The sequence below is a fragment of the Phoca vitulina genome, unplaced genomic scaffold (assembly GCF_004348235.1).
Source record: "Phoca vitulina isolate PV1807 unplaced genomic scaffold, GSC_HSeal_1.0 scaffold6, whole genome shotgun sequence".
In the NCBI taxonomy this organism is placed as follows: Eukaryota; Metazoa; Chordata; class Mammalia; order Carnivora; family Phocidae; genus Phoca; species Phoca vitulina.
The window spans coordinates 18,847,458-18,864,073 of NW_022589709.1; the positions used below are offsets into that span (position 1 = coordinate 18,847,458).

Genomic DNA, 16,616 nt, shown 5'->3' on the forward strand with positions numbered 1-16,616 from the left:
ATGTATAATTTTAAAAATCTGTTCAAATCTGGCCTCCTGCCCCAGACCACAGGGCTTATAAATAGAAGTGGAGATTCAGTATGAGCCAGGGTAAGACACCTTTAGCAGAGCCACATCCATATTTTACCAGGTGACTCTTAGAAGCTGTCTACAGAGCAGGCTCGGCAAGGACCTGAGGCTGGCTGGGGGAGGGGGGACTCACAGCGGGCTGGATTAGAGATGCAGGAGATAAAGGAGATGCTGACAACCCACATGACATGAGGACCCCAATCTGGGTGTGAATTCAAGACAGGCTTGGGTTTTTTTGTTTTTTGGGGGGTTTTTTTGGTGAGAAACTGGAGAACAGGGAAGATGATAAATGTCAACGTAAAAAAAAATCTGCAGAGCAAAAGTTAAATTTCCATAGGCTGTGGGATGTGTCAGAAGAGAAACAGCCCAGGGGGGTGAAAGGACCCCGGAGCTCAGCGTCAAGCAGGCCTGGGCTGGAATTCTGGCTATGCCAAATACTCACTGTATCTCCCAGGGGATCGACTTCCCCGTCTTGGAAATAGAGATTTGTGTGAACTAAAGGAGAGAATGTAATTTATGCAAAGCACCAAACTAAGCACCTGAGACATAATGGGGGCCTGATGGTTGCTATGATTAGTAGGATTATAATCATTAGGAAATGGCTAAAATATTTAGTGACTTTTCTACATGGACAGTATTTAGGAACTATGTCTAGGCTGGCAAGAGTGAACAGGGAGCAAGTACTCAGGTCTCCATCATCTTTCTTCAATGGAAAGCATCAGTGGCTACAGTGCCCTGATTTACCCCTAATCATTCAACAGGATGAAGCCAACAAGGCTTGACTGAGCCAGTAAGATTTTCTGCAGCTAGACATGATTCATGTCAGCTCATACGATTTTTTATAGGCTCACAGAAGCTTGAGTTCAAAGGGGGCATTAGCTGTCACCTGCCACCCAACTGTCATTTTCCAGGGAATGGGGAACTCACTCTCGAATATGAGGCAGTCCATGCTATGGCTGGACAGCTCCAACTGACAGAAGATTCTTTCTCGTAGAGCTTCTGACTGCCTCCCTTTACCTTTCCGCCTTTGCTCTAATTCTGTCTTCAGGACTGGTAAAAACAATAGTACCCCTCTTTCCCTGCAGTGGTCATTCATTCATACAACAAGCATTTCCTTAGCACCAACTCTGCCAGGCACCATGCTAAGTATTGGAATTACAAACTGAGCAAGACTTGCCCTTTAGCATCTTCTCCTCCAGGTGAAACATCTTCAAATCCTTCAACTCTCCCTCATTTGATCTGATTTCCAGACCCCCACCACCAAACTACCCTTTCTCTCCTAAACATACACAAGTTTATTAAGTCCATCTTAAAGTACAGTGTCCAGAAATGAGCTCAGTTTTTTTTCTGAAGGAGAGTTGGATTTTTAGCCCAGCTTGGTTGATGTCTACGTTAAAGATAAAGCCCATTGTGGAAAAACCCCAATTGTAACTAGAGTGCTGCCAGCCAGGTCCCATTCACTGAGCTTCTGTTCTAGAAGAACAGGGAGAAAGGAGGGAGAAGGAGAGAGAGGAGGAGGACTGTGAGTCTTGAAATGGCATGATGTCAGATCTCCCTGTCCAGAACTCCCCTCAGGCATTAGTGGCAAGTCTAAGTCACTCTAATCAAACAGCCTCCCCTCTGCCCCTCCTCCATTAGTGTCTGCCTCAGGAAAGGAAAGAAAAATAAAAAATAAGCATGCTGATGGACCAACACAGTGTTAAACAGAACTCAGCCATAAATGAAGGGCCTTCCCTATACCAAACCCCATAGCCTGTAAGGGGAGAACAGAGATGAGCCGCAGAAGAGGACTCTACAGGCGAGGAGGGTGGTTCTACCAATGGCCTCTGACCTGTGGAGGTCCCTCGCTTTAAGGTTTCTGCTGTGAATTTGTGCAAAGGAACAGTCCCCTCCTTTTGGAACAAAATCATACCTCCTTCCTCCCCGAAATCCTGTACCTCTGCAGTTCTTGCTGCCCCCTCCTTGGAAGGAAGCCATCCCCTTACAGAGGCAGAAGTCATCTCCACTCTGACATAACCCTGATTGATGCATGAACTCCTGCAAATCTTTCAAAGGCCTGATGCAAGGCCCCTCCTCTCCTAAGCCATTTTCTTACACATTGGTCTGGATTAAAGGAAGCATTTTAGAGCCAAAAGATGGCAGGCAGAATGGAGAGGCTCATTAGGAGCCAGTAATAAAATGAGAAATGAGTGTGAGAGGAGGAGGAAAGTCCTGGGGGATGGGGGCAGATGTTGCCCTGCCTCTTGGAGGGCCCTCTTCTTCCCTGGGCATACAAGAGAAAGAAATAGGCTTCTAGAATAAAGTTTGCCAAAGGATTCCTTATTCTTCACAGGATATCAGCTCTACAAGGCATTGGCAAGTGAATTTTACACTGAATTTTGCAGCAGTTTCCTTCCTCAGGGTCCACATGAAGGATTCCTTACCCCCTGCTGGGGCCTTACCCACATGATCCATCAGTGTTTCTTGAGTAATCCTGTGCCAGGACATGATGCTGAGGGGCTGTAAAGATGATCTGATGGTGGCCTGTCCTATAGGAGCTCACAGGCAAGAGACAAGCAAATAAAGGAACCAGAGCCTCTGAAACGGGTGTGTCTAGGGGTGGCAGAAATCCCGAGAAGAGTGTGACCAATTCTTCCTGGAGGAAGCAGGAGGGCTTTCCTGAACGGGTGATCTTTGAGTTTTGCTTTAAAGAGCCCTCCATCCTCCCCTCAGTGCAGTGAGGCAACAAGCTTGTGGTCTTAAGAGCTCTGGCCAGGACAGGCGGCTGCAGGGGGGGATTGGCGGGGGGGGGGGGGGGGGGGGGGGGGGGGGGGATGTCTTGTGGGGAGAGGACAGCAAAAGGTGGAGGAGGAAGGGGACTGGAGAGAGAAAAGAGAGGGGATTAGGAGGAAGAATGGGAAAGGGAGAGGAAGGGGGAGGAGGAAGAGAGAGGAGAGAGGGAGGAGATGGGGGGAGAGGAAAAGAAGAGGGAGAAGGAGAGGGAGAGGCACAGGGGGAGAGAGAGAGAGAGAGGGAGGGAGAGGGAGAGAGGGAGAGAGGGAGAGGGGGAGAGAGGGAGAGAGAGAGAGAGAGAGAGAGAGAGAGATTTGAATTTCCCATCTGGAAGGGGAGCGGTAGCACGTCAGGGCCTGGCTGAGGGGCGTGATTGGAGGGCGCCTCCGGCAGCCGCCCGCGGCAGCAGCCACGGCCCCAGCTCGCCTGGTGGAGTTGCACGAGGCGGCGGCGGAAGCTGGAATAGCAGAAGGAACCGCCTCGCTGAGTACGCCCGGAGCCCTGCAGTGGCTCAGACGGTTTCGTGGACCGCCAGGTCGGTGCTGACCACGGGCCGGGAGGGCGGAGTCGGGCTGTGGACAACAGGGTCCCGGCTCTCGCTGTGAGGCTGCAGGGCAGCCTGGGAGGCTGGGGAGTACGGCTTTCGAGGGGACAGCTCCCCAAGACTGGCCGGGAGCCGGAAAGGGCGGCTGCGCGGCAGCATCTGGGACTTTCCTGGGCGCGCTCGCCGTGGTGCTGAAAGGACAGCTCCCCGCGAGGGTGAAAACGAGCGGGCGGAGGGAAGGGAGTGAAGCCGGAGCAAACTGGAAAGGGGGCGTGGGACCCCCTGACCCGGAGACCTCCGGGCAGAAGCCCGAAACAGCCCGGCTCCCGGGGAGCCAGGACCGCCTCGAGGGCGGCAGGAGACTCAAGTCTGAACCTAGAGAACAACTTCGAGCTCAGGGGTTGGGGATGGGGGGGGACGTCGATCTAAGCTACTTCAGGCTGTGGTTAACCTGGAACCCTCCAGAGCCCTCTTCGCGCGGGAGGAGGGAGCCGCCCCCGAAGGGGTTCCGGCTCCCGGAGTGAGTCAGAGGGCGCCGGGAGGGGGGAGGACCGGCCGAAGGTGGAGGGGAGGAAAGCCTAAAACGTCGATTGGAGGTGAGGGACCAAGGGGACTATTTGTCCTCGGAGGAGGAGCAGCCAAGGTTTGGTCAGCGCACGTTCTCTGCCTAGGGTCATTAGTTACCGTCCCATCTAAGGCCCTCGCGGGCCCCACTCTGCCCCCTCCCCCATCAAAGTTTGATACCTGGCTGTGTCTTGGGGTTGGAGCTTTGTGTGTTGGGGGAGGGGCGCTCTCAGTGGCCAACCGGGAGCTCCGGGGCAGAGCTGCTGGCTGTGCTGGTCTCCGAAGGGGACCGGGAGAGGGTCCCCAGGATTCTTATCCTCTACTGCGGGGGAACCGCGAAGCCCCCGCCACTTTCGCTTTTCGGAGGGAGCCCGTTCCCTACCCCCTCCCATCTTCCACTGCCCCTTCCCCTCCCCCAGTGCTTCTCCTTTCCAGGGGCGTAGAGTGGGGGTGGGGCGGGGGATAAAGGGACATCCCCTGTCTCTGCCACCGCCATTAGCCTTAGGGTCCCCTGTGAAAAGCAGATGAGTGTTGGATTGAGTTGCGGTGAATATAGCCTGGACTTGAGCCATAAGAACAGAAAAACAGCCACAAGGACAAACACTGCAGGTGCCCGAATCTGCTTGTCGGATGGCGGGGCCCAGTCCCGAAACCGCTTGGGGCTCAGAAGGCCAAGCCTGAAGAGGTACCTCCGCTGCCTTCGGGCTGGGACAGGCTGGAGGAAGTCCGGAAGGGAAAGCTGAAGATGTGTCCTAGGTCCTGGATGCTCTAAAGGCACGGAAACGTGCTGCAGCAGCACCCCTCCCTCTCCCCCTTTTTGTCTCCCCTCCCCCAGGCCAGCATCACAACCACCACCACCACCACCACCACCACCACCACCCCACAACCACCACCACCACCACCACCCTTCCCGCGCAGGGATAAACCAAGGTTTCCCGCAGAACCGCTGAGGAGCGCCTCCTGGCGGTCTGTCCAAAATTCTCAACTGCATGCAACCTGCCCGACCTCAGCATTCCTACAGGCATATGGCAAAATATCTACACACACGCCTGCACACACGCTCACGCAGACTCACACGATGCCTAAGTTCAGAGTTAGACACGCAGGATCATACTCTGAATGCGTATACTCACATACTTGCTGATACACATTAAATTCAACCCAACAAATATGTCATAAGGCTCTACCATGAACCAGGAGATGTTATAGGCTCTGGGATAAGGGAAATGAACAAGATATAGGCCCTCCCCTGAAAGGAGCTCAGAGTGATCAGGAAGGGAAAGACACATAGCTGGACAGAGCACCTGAGCTGGAGGCAGGCAAGGCTGCCCTAGAAAGTACCGTGGGTCTCAGAAGAGGAAGACATCATCACATCTCACCCAGGAGATCCGGGATATTTCATAGAGGGAGTGATGTTTGAGAGGGAGCTTTGAAAATTAATATTGCTGCTGCTGCTGCTGACAGTGATGATGACGACAGCTAATATGTACTGAGCACCTACTACGTGCCAAACACTAGGCTGAGCACTTTATTTGTATTATCTCATTTAATGCTCACCTCATGCCTCGGACATAGGTATTATTGTCTCCATTTTACAGATGAGAAAAGATTAAACCACTTGGTCAAGGTCACTTGGTAAGTAGTGAAGCTAGGATCTGAACTGGCAGAGAGGAGGTGAAGAGGCTCTCAGCCTGTAAAAACAGCATGAACAAATGCCCAGTGGTTTTTGAATAGAATGTGTTGGGGGATAGCTGAAGCAGAGCCACATGCGAGGGATGGGGAAGGAATGGCAAGGCAGGCAGGTGCTAGACTGTGCAGGACTTGAAGGTCAGCACAAGGACTGTGGTCAGTTTAACAAGGCCATGGGGAGCCATTGCAGGGTGTGTGTGATGAGCAGATCTGCCCGTTAGGAAGATTAATTGGACAGCCACGTGGAGGATGGATGAGAGCTGAGGGAAGGACAGAGGTAGAGGTTATGCACAAATCCAGAACCTCGAGGCCCTGAACCAGAACATTAGCAGCCATAGGAGAAGAGGGTGTGGATGTAGGATGCACCATAAAGCTACAGCCTCCGGACTTCTCTCTCAGCACCCCACCTCAGTTTTAACTCACCAATTCCTTGTGTGGTCTTTTGTCCAATGTCTATCTTCCCAGCTAATTGAATGCTGTGAGAGCAAATGTGACTCCCTTGTTCCCTGCCACAGCCCAGCATCCAGAACAGTACCTGGCAGAGTAGATGCTCAAAGAATATTGGTAGTGTGAGTGAGTGAGTGAGTGAGTAAATAAAGAAATCACTGACTCCAGAGTTTTCAGCTGAGGTGATTGGAACAAGGCACACTAGAAGAAAAGACCAACGGTTGGGTGAGGGAAACAAGGGTGAGACTGATCGTTGGGCAGATTGAATCTGAGATTATCCATGTGACAATATCCAGCAGAGAGTTAAATGTGCAAGTTGGGGGGGGGGGGTGTCTGTGAATTAAAAAGGGCATAAATCAATAGGATTAGGTGATATTCCCAAGCGAGAGAGTGGGGGAAGGAGGGACAGCAGGAGGGGCAAGAGGGAGAGAGATTGCTTGGGGAACATCTACATTTTAAAGGAAAGAAGTCAGCAAAGGAGAGACAGAAGACTTGTCTGAGAAGGAATCTGAAGACCACAGGAGTACTCTCTCACAGGATTCAGAAAATCCAGGAAGAGGGATGAAAAATAGAGGGATGGGAAGAGAATAGGGCCATCATCAACATCTGAGGCTACAGAAGGATGGGAGAGCTGGAGAGCTGTGAAAACACTCCAGGGTCTGGCATCTGGGAGGCCTCTGGTGACTCTGATGAGGGCAATTTTGGTGGCAGTGCAGAGGCAGCAGATCTCTGCCTCACAGAGCCGCAGGGCTGACCCAGTGGTGAAGGAGTGGAGACACCAACTGGAGACCCCTTCATCACAAAGGTAGAGGGCAGAGATGAAGGGAAAGGTGGTTCAGAGCAGGAGCTAGAGAAGAAAGGGGATAAAGAGACCTATAGAGAAGAGACTGAGGATGTGAGGAAGAGGGAGCATGAAAGGCTCTAGGAGGAGGTGTAAAGAGAGAAGATCTGCAGCACAGGCAGATAGATTAACTTCAGGAGGAAGGAGGGGGACCTCGTCTTCAGACGCTAGGAAGGAAAGTTGCAGGAGCTCATACCAGCTGGCATCAATCATTTTGATAATGATAATAGTCACCATTTACTGAGCCCCCCCATGTGCCAAACACATTGCATACAGTATTCCTAACCTTTCAAAGTGGTATTGTAATCCTCACTGTATAAGGGAGAGAGGTTAAGTCAATTACTCACCATCACAGAGCTAAAAAGTAGCAGATTCAGGATCAGAGTCAGGTATGCCTGACTCAGAGCCCACAAGCCTTCCAATGCACCACATTAACTGGGAGGAAAGTCACCTGTTGAAGGGGATAGGGTAGGATGACACTGGGCCTTGAGAAATTGGTTAGGGAAGCCTCAACAGGATGAACAAGAAATTACTGGAGAGCTGAGAGAGCCACACTGGGAGTGGGCAGTAGGACTCTGGGGGTGGACCCAAGAAGCTGCTAAATAATCCCAGCAGGCTTCAACAAGGGGGGCACCTAGAGCAACAAGGATATAAGTATCCAGAAGACTCAGCCCTCAACTGAGTAGATGTACTTTGCAGATTGGGGGGTGGGGAGGGGTAGTAATCAGTGTTTGCTGAATGAATGCTTAGAAGCAGAAGAGTTCAGAGAAGGAGATGGTGTGGTGATAGAGAGATGGCATGTTGATTTTGAATGGTGCCATGGGATACCCAGAGGGAGGTGTTCAAGAGGAAGGCAAGCGTATTTCTTGACTCATTTATTGCCTATTTCCCTACACACACACACACACACACACACACACTCACTCACTCACACCACACACACTCCAGAATATAATCTGCATGAGGGCAGGATTTTGTCTGTCTTGTTCACTGTTATACCCCAGTGCCTAACACATTGCCTGGTACATAGTAGGTGCTCAATTGAAACTTGTTGGGTAAATGAATATAGGGGTCTGAGAGCCCACAGAAGATGTCTAGGTATCATTAAAGCCCAAGAAAGGATGAGTTCCCCCAGGGAAACATTAGAGAGGAAAAAGAGGCACAGGCTAAAGTCAGAGTCCTAGGGAACACACTTACTGAAGAAAGGAAAGGAACAAGAGGAGGCAGCAAAACTGGGGTGGGGAGGGGAGAGGGAGCAGTAGGAGAGGAGAGAGTACGGTAGGAGATGGGGGAGAGGAAAGAACTGAGTCACAGAACCAAGACAGGAGAAGGATTTGAGGATACAAGGGGCTGGCCGGCAGTTCAAATGCTGCAGAACTGCTCCAACAGAACCACTGGGAAGAGGACCCAGAAGATCATCTGGTCCAGGAGAGAGACTTGCCAGAGCAGCAAGTTAGGGATGAGGCTGGACCTAAAGCCCAGGTGCCCTGTGGACCAATTTGAGACATCTCAAATTAGAGTCCTGTGTCCTCCAGCACCACCTGCCAATTCCTTGAGCTGCATGGAAACACAGAGGAGGAACCCAATAGTTCCTGAAATCATTTGATTATTAAATTGTTCATTTCCTGTTCTTAGAAATGTAGTCTCTTCGCAATGTTTTTGAGTCAAGTGAAAACATCTTAATTGACTGAGCTGAGCTGCCTTCAAACTCAGAATTCTGGGTCAGGGTGGGTTCTCTTGCATTTCCTGGAAATCCTGCTCCTTTTTTGCATGTCCTTACAAATATGCAGTCAGCAATGGCCAACATTAACGAGCAGCTGCTACACACCAGGCACTTGACCAGTACCTCCTCTTCTTCGAGCATCAGTACAAGGGTAGGCTTAATACTCCTCTCACTGGCAAGGAGCACACTGCTTTCCCAGGGGGCCACAGGCAGGGAGTATTGGAGCCTGGACTTCTAACCACGTGTGTCTGATGCTAAAGCCCCTGGCGATGTTTTTCTACTCCATTATGATTTGCCCTCCTCCAAACAACCTGTCAGGTGGTATGATCACGTAGAAGTCCTCAAATAAACTCTTGGGCCCCATTTGATAGAAAGATCTCAGTCTGCTGATATGTTTTCTCATTTTGAAAGAAATGAGGAAAATCCATCATCAACCAACAGCCAGTGACCTTGAACTCAACCTGGTTGTGATATCCAGCCTGCTTCTCTGCCGCCATTTCCCTTTTTCCTCCTAGCAAATCATAAAAACCCCAAGGCTGTGTGGGCTGACGGGCCCGGTGGGGGGAGGGGGGCGGGGGGAGGCCTGGCCCCAGGTGACTACATCACATTTTGGATAGCTCATGCATGTTCCCATCCATACCCAAAAGGGGATTTGTAATGGATTTGTCTATGAGAAAAACCAGTGAAACTGAATGGTGAAAGCAGAAAGGAAATCTAAGAGTTATATCAGGGTTCAAATTCTCAGGGATGTGGGGGGAACAAGGTAGAAGGAGGTCAACAGTGGATGGAAGCTCCAAGCTCTCTACCCCTCCCCACTAACACTGGAATACTTCCACTTCTACGTATTTTGCATATTGAGATTCCCATTAAGATTTTATTTGGAGAGGGCACCTGGGTGGCTCAGTTGGTTAAGCGACTGCCTTCGGCTCAGGTCATGATCCTGGAGTCCTGGGATCGAGTCCCACATCAGGCTCCCTGCTCAGCAAGGAGTCTGCTTCTCCCTCTGACCCTCTTCCCTCTCATGCTCTCTGTCTCTCATTCTCTCTCTCGCAAATAAATAAAATCTTAAAAAAAAAAAACAAAACAGATTTTATTTGGAGAAAACCTTCTGAGGCCAAAAAAAGAAAACAATAAAAAAATATAATAAAAACTGAAGGTAACTGAGAGAGAAGGGGAGGACTAACATAAGCTGAGTGCTTACAAGGCCCATGCTTGGTACTTTAAAGGCCCTAAGCCCCAAGAAGATTATCATGTCTCCAAGCCCCCCATGTGTAATTCAAAATAAAAACCAATATGAAGCTATAAAACACAAAAACTTACATGTTTGTTGCAATAAAAATAACTTATTTCTACATTTGTCTAATTTCAGAAGTCTGGATATGTTCATCCAAGCTGACTGTTTTTTTTTTTTTTAATGGGCCTCTGATTGGCTGGGGCCCTAAGTGTGCTCATCCCATCTCGGGGTTGACCCAGTGGGGCCCAGGCTGAAATTGTCCCCAGTGTCCACAGTAGCCTTGGGAAAAGAGGCACTGCCACTCTTTCATATAGTCGAGGAAACTGGGGCTCAAAGGGGGTTCAGTAACGGGCCGAATGTCACATGGCAAATAAGGAATGAGGGAGGCATGAGAACCCAGGTCTGTCTGCCTGACTCCAAATTCCAGGTTCTTTCTAGCATGCCTGAGTTCTTTCTAGCACTCTTGGCTTCAACCAAATTAAAGCAATATGGTCAAGATGAACGTTTTACAATCGGAATCTGGAGATATATGACCACACATATGTGCCTGGCCTACAACAAGCCCTCAGGAAATTACCCCTTTCCACCTCCTTTCCATGGGCGCCAGGGCATTGGGTCTTGGCTTTAGCTGACGGGGCCTGGGGCCTGAACCAGGGCGAGGCTGCCATCTATCTGTGCAGAGGCCTCTCACGTCTGATCCCCGACTCCATTTTGCAGGTTGACACATCTCTCTGAGCCAGGCCTTGCCAGGAGCCCTGCATGCAAACTCGGCTGCGGGCTAGGGCACGCTAACTGGAGCTGGCATCATGGACTTCGTCATGAAGCAGGCCCTTGGAGGTGAGGCCCGAGCCCAGCACCCCTCACTCCCCAACCTGGGTCCCAACCCAGGTGGGAGGGGTCCGCAGAGCACCAGGCCCCTGTATCCCTAGCCCTGTCCCCCCCTGACCCCCCCTCCCCAACCCATCCACTGTAGGGGCCACCAAGGATATGGGGAAGATGCTGGGGGGAGAGGAGGAGAAGGACCCAGACGCGCAGAAGAAGGAGGAGGAGCGACAGGAGGCTCTGCGGCAGCAGGAGGAGGAGCGTAAGGCCAAGCATGCGCGCATGGAGGCTGAGCGCGAGAAGGTCCGGCAGCAGATCCGAGACAAGGTCAGCACCTCCCAACTGCCCAGAGAGTAGAAGGCACCGAGGTCAAGCCGGTACCCCCCAAAACCCGGCCTCGGGCTCCCCTGAATCCCTCCTCTCGCTTTAGACCTAGCTCTCTCTGAGCACCACTCTCCTCATAGGGTACAGCGAGTGTCACTGGAACAGCTCCCTCAAAAGAGCGTTATGGGGATTAAATAAGATAATGCACATGAGAAGTGCTCCCTAAGGTTTGCTGCTATGGTCCACAATCTTGTACCTAAGACAGTGGAGACCAAATGTTTGCAATCCAGAATTTGGGAATTTTAGGAAAGTACCGTAGTGCCCTGAGCACCTGTTATGGTTACATGTCACTCTCAATGGGTCTGAAGCTGCCACCCTAGGCCAAACAGTTCAGTACATGTCTAGTCTCGCCACTGCAAAAAATCAAGGCTATTAAGTAGCCTCCCATTAACTCAAATCAAGTTTTGTCATCCCAACATAGGGGAGGACTTTCAGATGTCAAATCTTGGGGGATTTCAGAAGAGCAGAGAAGTTATTACGGGCAGGTATTAATTTTAAAAGAAACCCCATGCACAGACTCTTATGGGGCACCTGTTAAGGACAGGCACAATCCCATAAGGAAGGCATCCTTATCCCTATTTTATAGATGAGAGGACTGAGGCTTGGGGAGTTTCCATGAGTGCCCCAGCTGAGCCTGCATGACCTTGAGACCCACCCAGCTCTCTCCTTGCCCCATTCGTGCTCATTTCTGCTCTCCTCCTCCCCAGTACGGGCTGAAGAAGAAGGAAGAGAAGGAGGCAGAGGAGAAGGCAGCCCTGGAGCAGCCGTGCGAGGGGAGCCTGACCCGGCCCAAGAAGGCCATCCCTGCAGGCTGCGGGGACGAGGAGGAGGAAGAGGAGGAGAGCATCCTGGACACGGTGCTCAAATACCTCCCGGGGCCACTGCAGGACATGTTCAAGAAGTAACCGGCCCTCCTGCCCTGTTCCCACTCCACTTGTTCCTTTTTTTTTTTTTTTGGTTCTTTTCCTTTTATTCAGTTAAGTCTCAGTTCTGAAGGGGAAAACCTCAGTTGACCTCTACCCCCCTTTCCCTGGCCAGGGACTCCTCCCTCTCAGCACTCCCTCACACCCCCTTCTTCCCAGGGTATCCAGCCCCCACCTCACTTCAAGTTGCTTGAAAAAGGGAAGGCAGCTTCCCCCCAGAAGGGGGCATTGAACCCAGTGCCAGGGGCACTGAGGGCCCCCTCCAGAAGCCTAAGTTCTATGCTAGTGTGGTAACCCCCATACATTCCTTCATGCACCCCACTGCCAGGAGGACCATTGTCCCCAGCCAGCCAAAGTAATGACACATTCCAGCCCTGCCCAGCATGTCGACCTTTGGCCTCTGACCCACAGTGGGCCTCCAGGTCAGGGCAGGGGCATTGAGTGGCCTGGCTCTGAGGAAGGGAGTCAGGGTAAGCCTGCCCTGTGAGGGCCCCGCCTGAGAGGCCCCTGCTGTATTCTGGCCAGGCCTAGGTCTGGGCAGGAGGCTGGGGCTCTCCTTCTTCCCTCCCCCTGAGATGGCACCCAGCCCAGGAGCACTCCTCTCCCAACGCCCACCTGAAGAGGCATAGGCCCTGCCAAGCCAGTCCCTCCAAATGGATCCACTTTGGACTTTAATCTGTGGAGAGGCCCCAGGGTAGAGCAGCCCCTTATTTCCCCCTCCTCCACTTGGGTCCTGGGGCCCCACTGCCAGGCCGGGCCCAGTGTGCCCAGCCAAGGGGCTCCCCAGGCCTCCCCAGAAAACACTTGGAGCCATTGGGCAGTGATGGCCTGTGCCACGGGACCACCATTGGTACAGCCAAGCTGCCCCCATTCTATCCACCCCTCTTTCCTACCCCATCATGACCATGTGCTTCCAGGGCCCCATGGTCCCCAGGAGGACCCTTCCTGGCCAAAGCCCCAAGGCTTTGGGAAGAAGCCAGTTCCCACTTGACAGAAGGCATCTGTCCATTCATCTCATTGGCCAAGAACAAACTCTCCTCTGGGATGTGTGAAAATGACATTTGCTCCCCCCCAACCCCAAACTGTCAAGGCCTCCTGCTCAGTCAGTTGTGTAGAACTGGGGGGCCATGGAGCAAATGAGAGAGGAAAGTGTGTGTCCATGCACGCACGAGTGTGTGTGGCAAGGACGGCATCAGCAGTGGTGTGTCCAAAGACCACCTATAGGTGTGTCGTTAGAGTGCAAGTATGTCTTGAGATTGTGTGTGTATGTTCATCACACCCCCGTGTTAGATAGAGATCGGGTATGGTAGGCAGCCTTGTGTATGTGCACTTGTTTGAGGGGGTGCGTATGAATTGAGATCGTGTCGTATCTGTTTTCTAGCCATCTTGTACGTGTGGTAGAGTTTGCACACACAGCTTGTGTCTGCCTGTGTTTTCAAAATGGCATGTGTGTCTGGAGAGAAGGCTGTGTTAGATGTGGTGGAAGTGTGTGTGTGAGAGAGCGTCAGAGGTGCTGAGACTGTTGTGCGCATGTGCGTGGCTCTGAATAGGCAGCTGTGTGCAGGATGTGTGCTTGGGGAGAACAAACTAGGTGAGATGCCCCCGTCGGCCCCAAAGCCATTGGTCCCGGGTGGCCACATCCAACAGGAGACCTTGTCCTTGGCCTAGAGTCCTCCCGCCCTTAGGGGGTTCCTGCCTGAGGTCCTCAGAAGCCCACTGTGACTGACCCTGGCAGTGCCCCGAGAAGCCATGTTGGGCCCCCACCAGGGCCTACCCCAAAAGCAGGGCCCAGGGAGGGGGCGACTTGCCTGCTCCCGAAGCTCCTGCCCCATTGACCCCAGTTTGCATTCTGCAGGTTTTCCATTTTAGTGGATTTATGCTTTTATTTCAGAGAGAGACATGTGTCTTCTCTGTCCGTTTCCAATAGTTAAAGCCATATCAGTTAGACTGCAATACTTTAAAGACGAGACAAAACAATCCATATGTTTAGGGAACCAGAAAAATCCCCTGGTCTGTCCCTTCTCTAGGGAGCAGGGCTTCAGCAGCTCCAGCTCCCTGGATTTGCCCTTCTCCCCCGCCCCCGCCCCCTCCCCTATGCCCCTGTGTCCTGCCCCCCACCCAGGGGGCCTGTGTCTGTGCCTGTGTCTGTGATGGGGAGCCACCTCGCACCCCTATTGTCTGCTTGTCTGTGTCTCTTTTCCTGGGCAGGATGGTCATTCTCTAAAGCCCTGGGGTCCTGGGATAGAGACAGGCAGGGCCCAGGCCAGGGGCCCCAGGCCTCCCCAGACCCTGTGTGTGAGCCCCACCCAGACACAGATGTGGATCCCAAGTGTTCAAAAAGGTCTCCCCCTTGACAGGGGCCCACAGATCTCAAAGGTAGTGCCAGGGCACAGAGAGTGCCAGATGGGCAGGAGAGACCAAGGCTCAGGAAGCTTCAGATGAGCAGAGGAACCCAGCCATGCAAGATATCCCGGGGCCCTCAGAGGATGTCCCTGGTGGTCTCCACAGCCCCTCTGCACCCCCAGAGCAGGCTCAGGGTTTTCCCCATATGAGAGTACCCTCCAGGCTGGCTGGATTAGTCTGGTGCATGGCCTAGACTCCTCCAGACTCTTCAGGCCTACTCCTGAGAAGCAGGACTAGAGGTATTCCTGGAGGTGGGAGCAAGGGAGAATTTCAGCATGGGGCATACCTGCCTCCAACCGCTGCCAGGTGATCACTGTCAGGTCCAGGGGGACATGATGACTGTCATTCCTGATACAGACCTGACTGTGGAAAGCAGCTAACCTGTGACCCAGGGAAGATGCTGTGTGCAACATACTCATGTGGAGGGAGAGGGGCAACAAAATATGTGTGCGGTGTGCTCTAGCAGGGAAGGGATGCTCACATGAGGTACCTGGGGTGGGAGGTGTGTGTGGCCCACTGGATGGGAGGGGGATGGGTGTGCCACACATAAATGGGGCAGTGTGCGTGTGATACACTTAGGAGGCTGGGACGGGGAAGGAGCAGTCCCAGAATTCAGCACACACTTACAACGTATCAGGGAGACACTCTCCAGCTAGGGAAATAAGAAGGAGCAATCATTTGTACATGGTGAGAACAATGAGATGCAAGGGAGTGGGCACCACCTGACGTGGGCATGCGTGGTTGCCAGGGAAGGCCACGGCCAGACTTGCATGTCTGGGAGCTCACCAGCAGAGAAGAGGGAGAAGGCTTCTCTGGATCACCCATGCTGGGTGCTGGCAGTGAGCCAGGACTTGCACACATGGACAGCCTCAGCTCCTGGAAGGTGTCCTTACTGGCAAAACTGTGTGGGGTCTCCTCCAAAGGCAAGCAGGAAGTCAAGAGACCCTCTTAAGTAGGGGTTTGTGTGTATGTGAGAGACAGAGAGGGAGAGAGATTGGGAGGGAAGTAGCAGGGAGAGAGAGAACAGATGTATTTTAGCAGCCCAGGCCCCTCTCAGGTGGGACAGCTGGTGGGCAAAGAAGCTGCCCTATAGGATCTGGCTAGAGTAGAATGGGCAGAACCCCAGCCATGAGAGCCCCCAGCACCTGGCTGGCAGAGCTGCTCCATCCTAGGGTCCTGCAGGCCCCCTTGACTGGACAGGCAGCTAGGGATCAGATGGCTCAGGTGACATATGTCTCCCAGGCCTGAGGACATGCCTCCCCCCACATATCCCCTATTCCCCTCCCTGCTCCTGCTGCCCCCCTTCTTCCCTGGGCAGAGATTGGGAGGTGCTTGTGCTGGCCCTGGGGTGGGGGTCCTAGTGAGACCCAGGTGAGGATGACCATCCTGCTCTCGCGGGGGAATCCCTTTCCCACAACTGTGCTGTGTCCTTGTTGCTCTGCTTTCTTTAAATGTGTCAGTGCCTGGGGGGAGGAGAGGGGCACCCCCTCATGCCCCCTGAACCTGACCAAAAGCCATGGCTGTCGCTCCCCCCTTTGTATGACGCAGATGCTAAGATGTACCAAACCAACCATGACAACAAAGAAAAGACCTTGTACAGCCAACTCTTGGTCTGTCTGTCCTCTTCTGTCTGTTGGCATCACCAGGGCGACATGGGGTACCAGCTGAGGTGAGAGGGAGCTGAGCTGCAATGCTCAAGAGGCCCCAGAAAGTCTTCCATTTTACCCTCACTGCTGGCCGGGACACTGGAAATGACCCCAGAAATCAACTGAGGCCGGAGTCAGGGCTGGCCCCAGAGATTCAGGGCCACTCCCCTCCTGCCCTTCAAAGTCAGCTGTGCAAAAAACCCCTGGAGCTGGTGTCCCAGCCTGGTCGCAGTACCCCACACCCCTGGCCATCCTTCTCCAAAAGCTCCTCGGGATGTGGCATACCAACAGGGAGCCAACTCCCATGGGTGGGCCAAGGTCTGCCACTGGCCATCCCACCAACACTGAGGGAGTTCCTAATGTCTGCCAAGCCATGTGTGGGACAGGATGCCACTCAGCATTGCTCCTGGACACAGACACTTCCCAGGCCTTGTTGAGTCAAGACAAAACCAGAACCCCCCTTTCACCCTTGGCTGCCTCCACCATTGTCCTGCCTTAAGCTGGGCCTCATTTTTTCTCTACTTGGCTAGGCAACTCCCATTCCTCACACACTGG

The 16,616-nt window shown here is 52.8% G+C and overlaps 1 protein-coding gene across 2 annotated transcripts in view; it reads left to right on the forward strand.

Moving 5' to 3' along the window:
* The window catches only part of CPLX2 (complexin 2), an 83,286-nt gene extending 67,116 nt beyond the window's left edge, over positions 1 to 16,170 (forward strand). The window contains exons 1-4 of one of the 2 annotated variants that reach the window (XM_032403754.1): positions 3,116 to 3,376; positions 10,601 to 10,720; positions 10,857 to 11,032; positions 11,797 to 16,170. In XM_032403754.1, the coding sequence (XP_032259645.1) occupies positions 10,690 to 10,720; positions 10,857 to 11,032; positions 11,797 to 11,994 (405 nt within the window). In that variant the 5' untranslated portion in view covers positions 3,116 to 3,376; positions 10,601 to 10,689 and the 3' untranslated portion in view covers positions 11,995 to 16,170. Of the gene's footprint in view, positions 1 to 3,115; positions 3,377 to 10,600; positions 10,721 to 10,856; positions 11,033 to 11,796 lie in introns of those variants that run through there. The other variant, XM_032403753.1, reaches the window with a different exon arrangement.
* Positions 16,171 to 16,616: the final 446 nt, after the last annotated feature.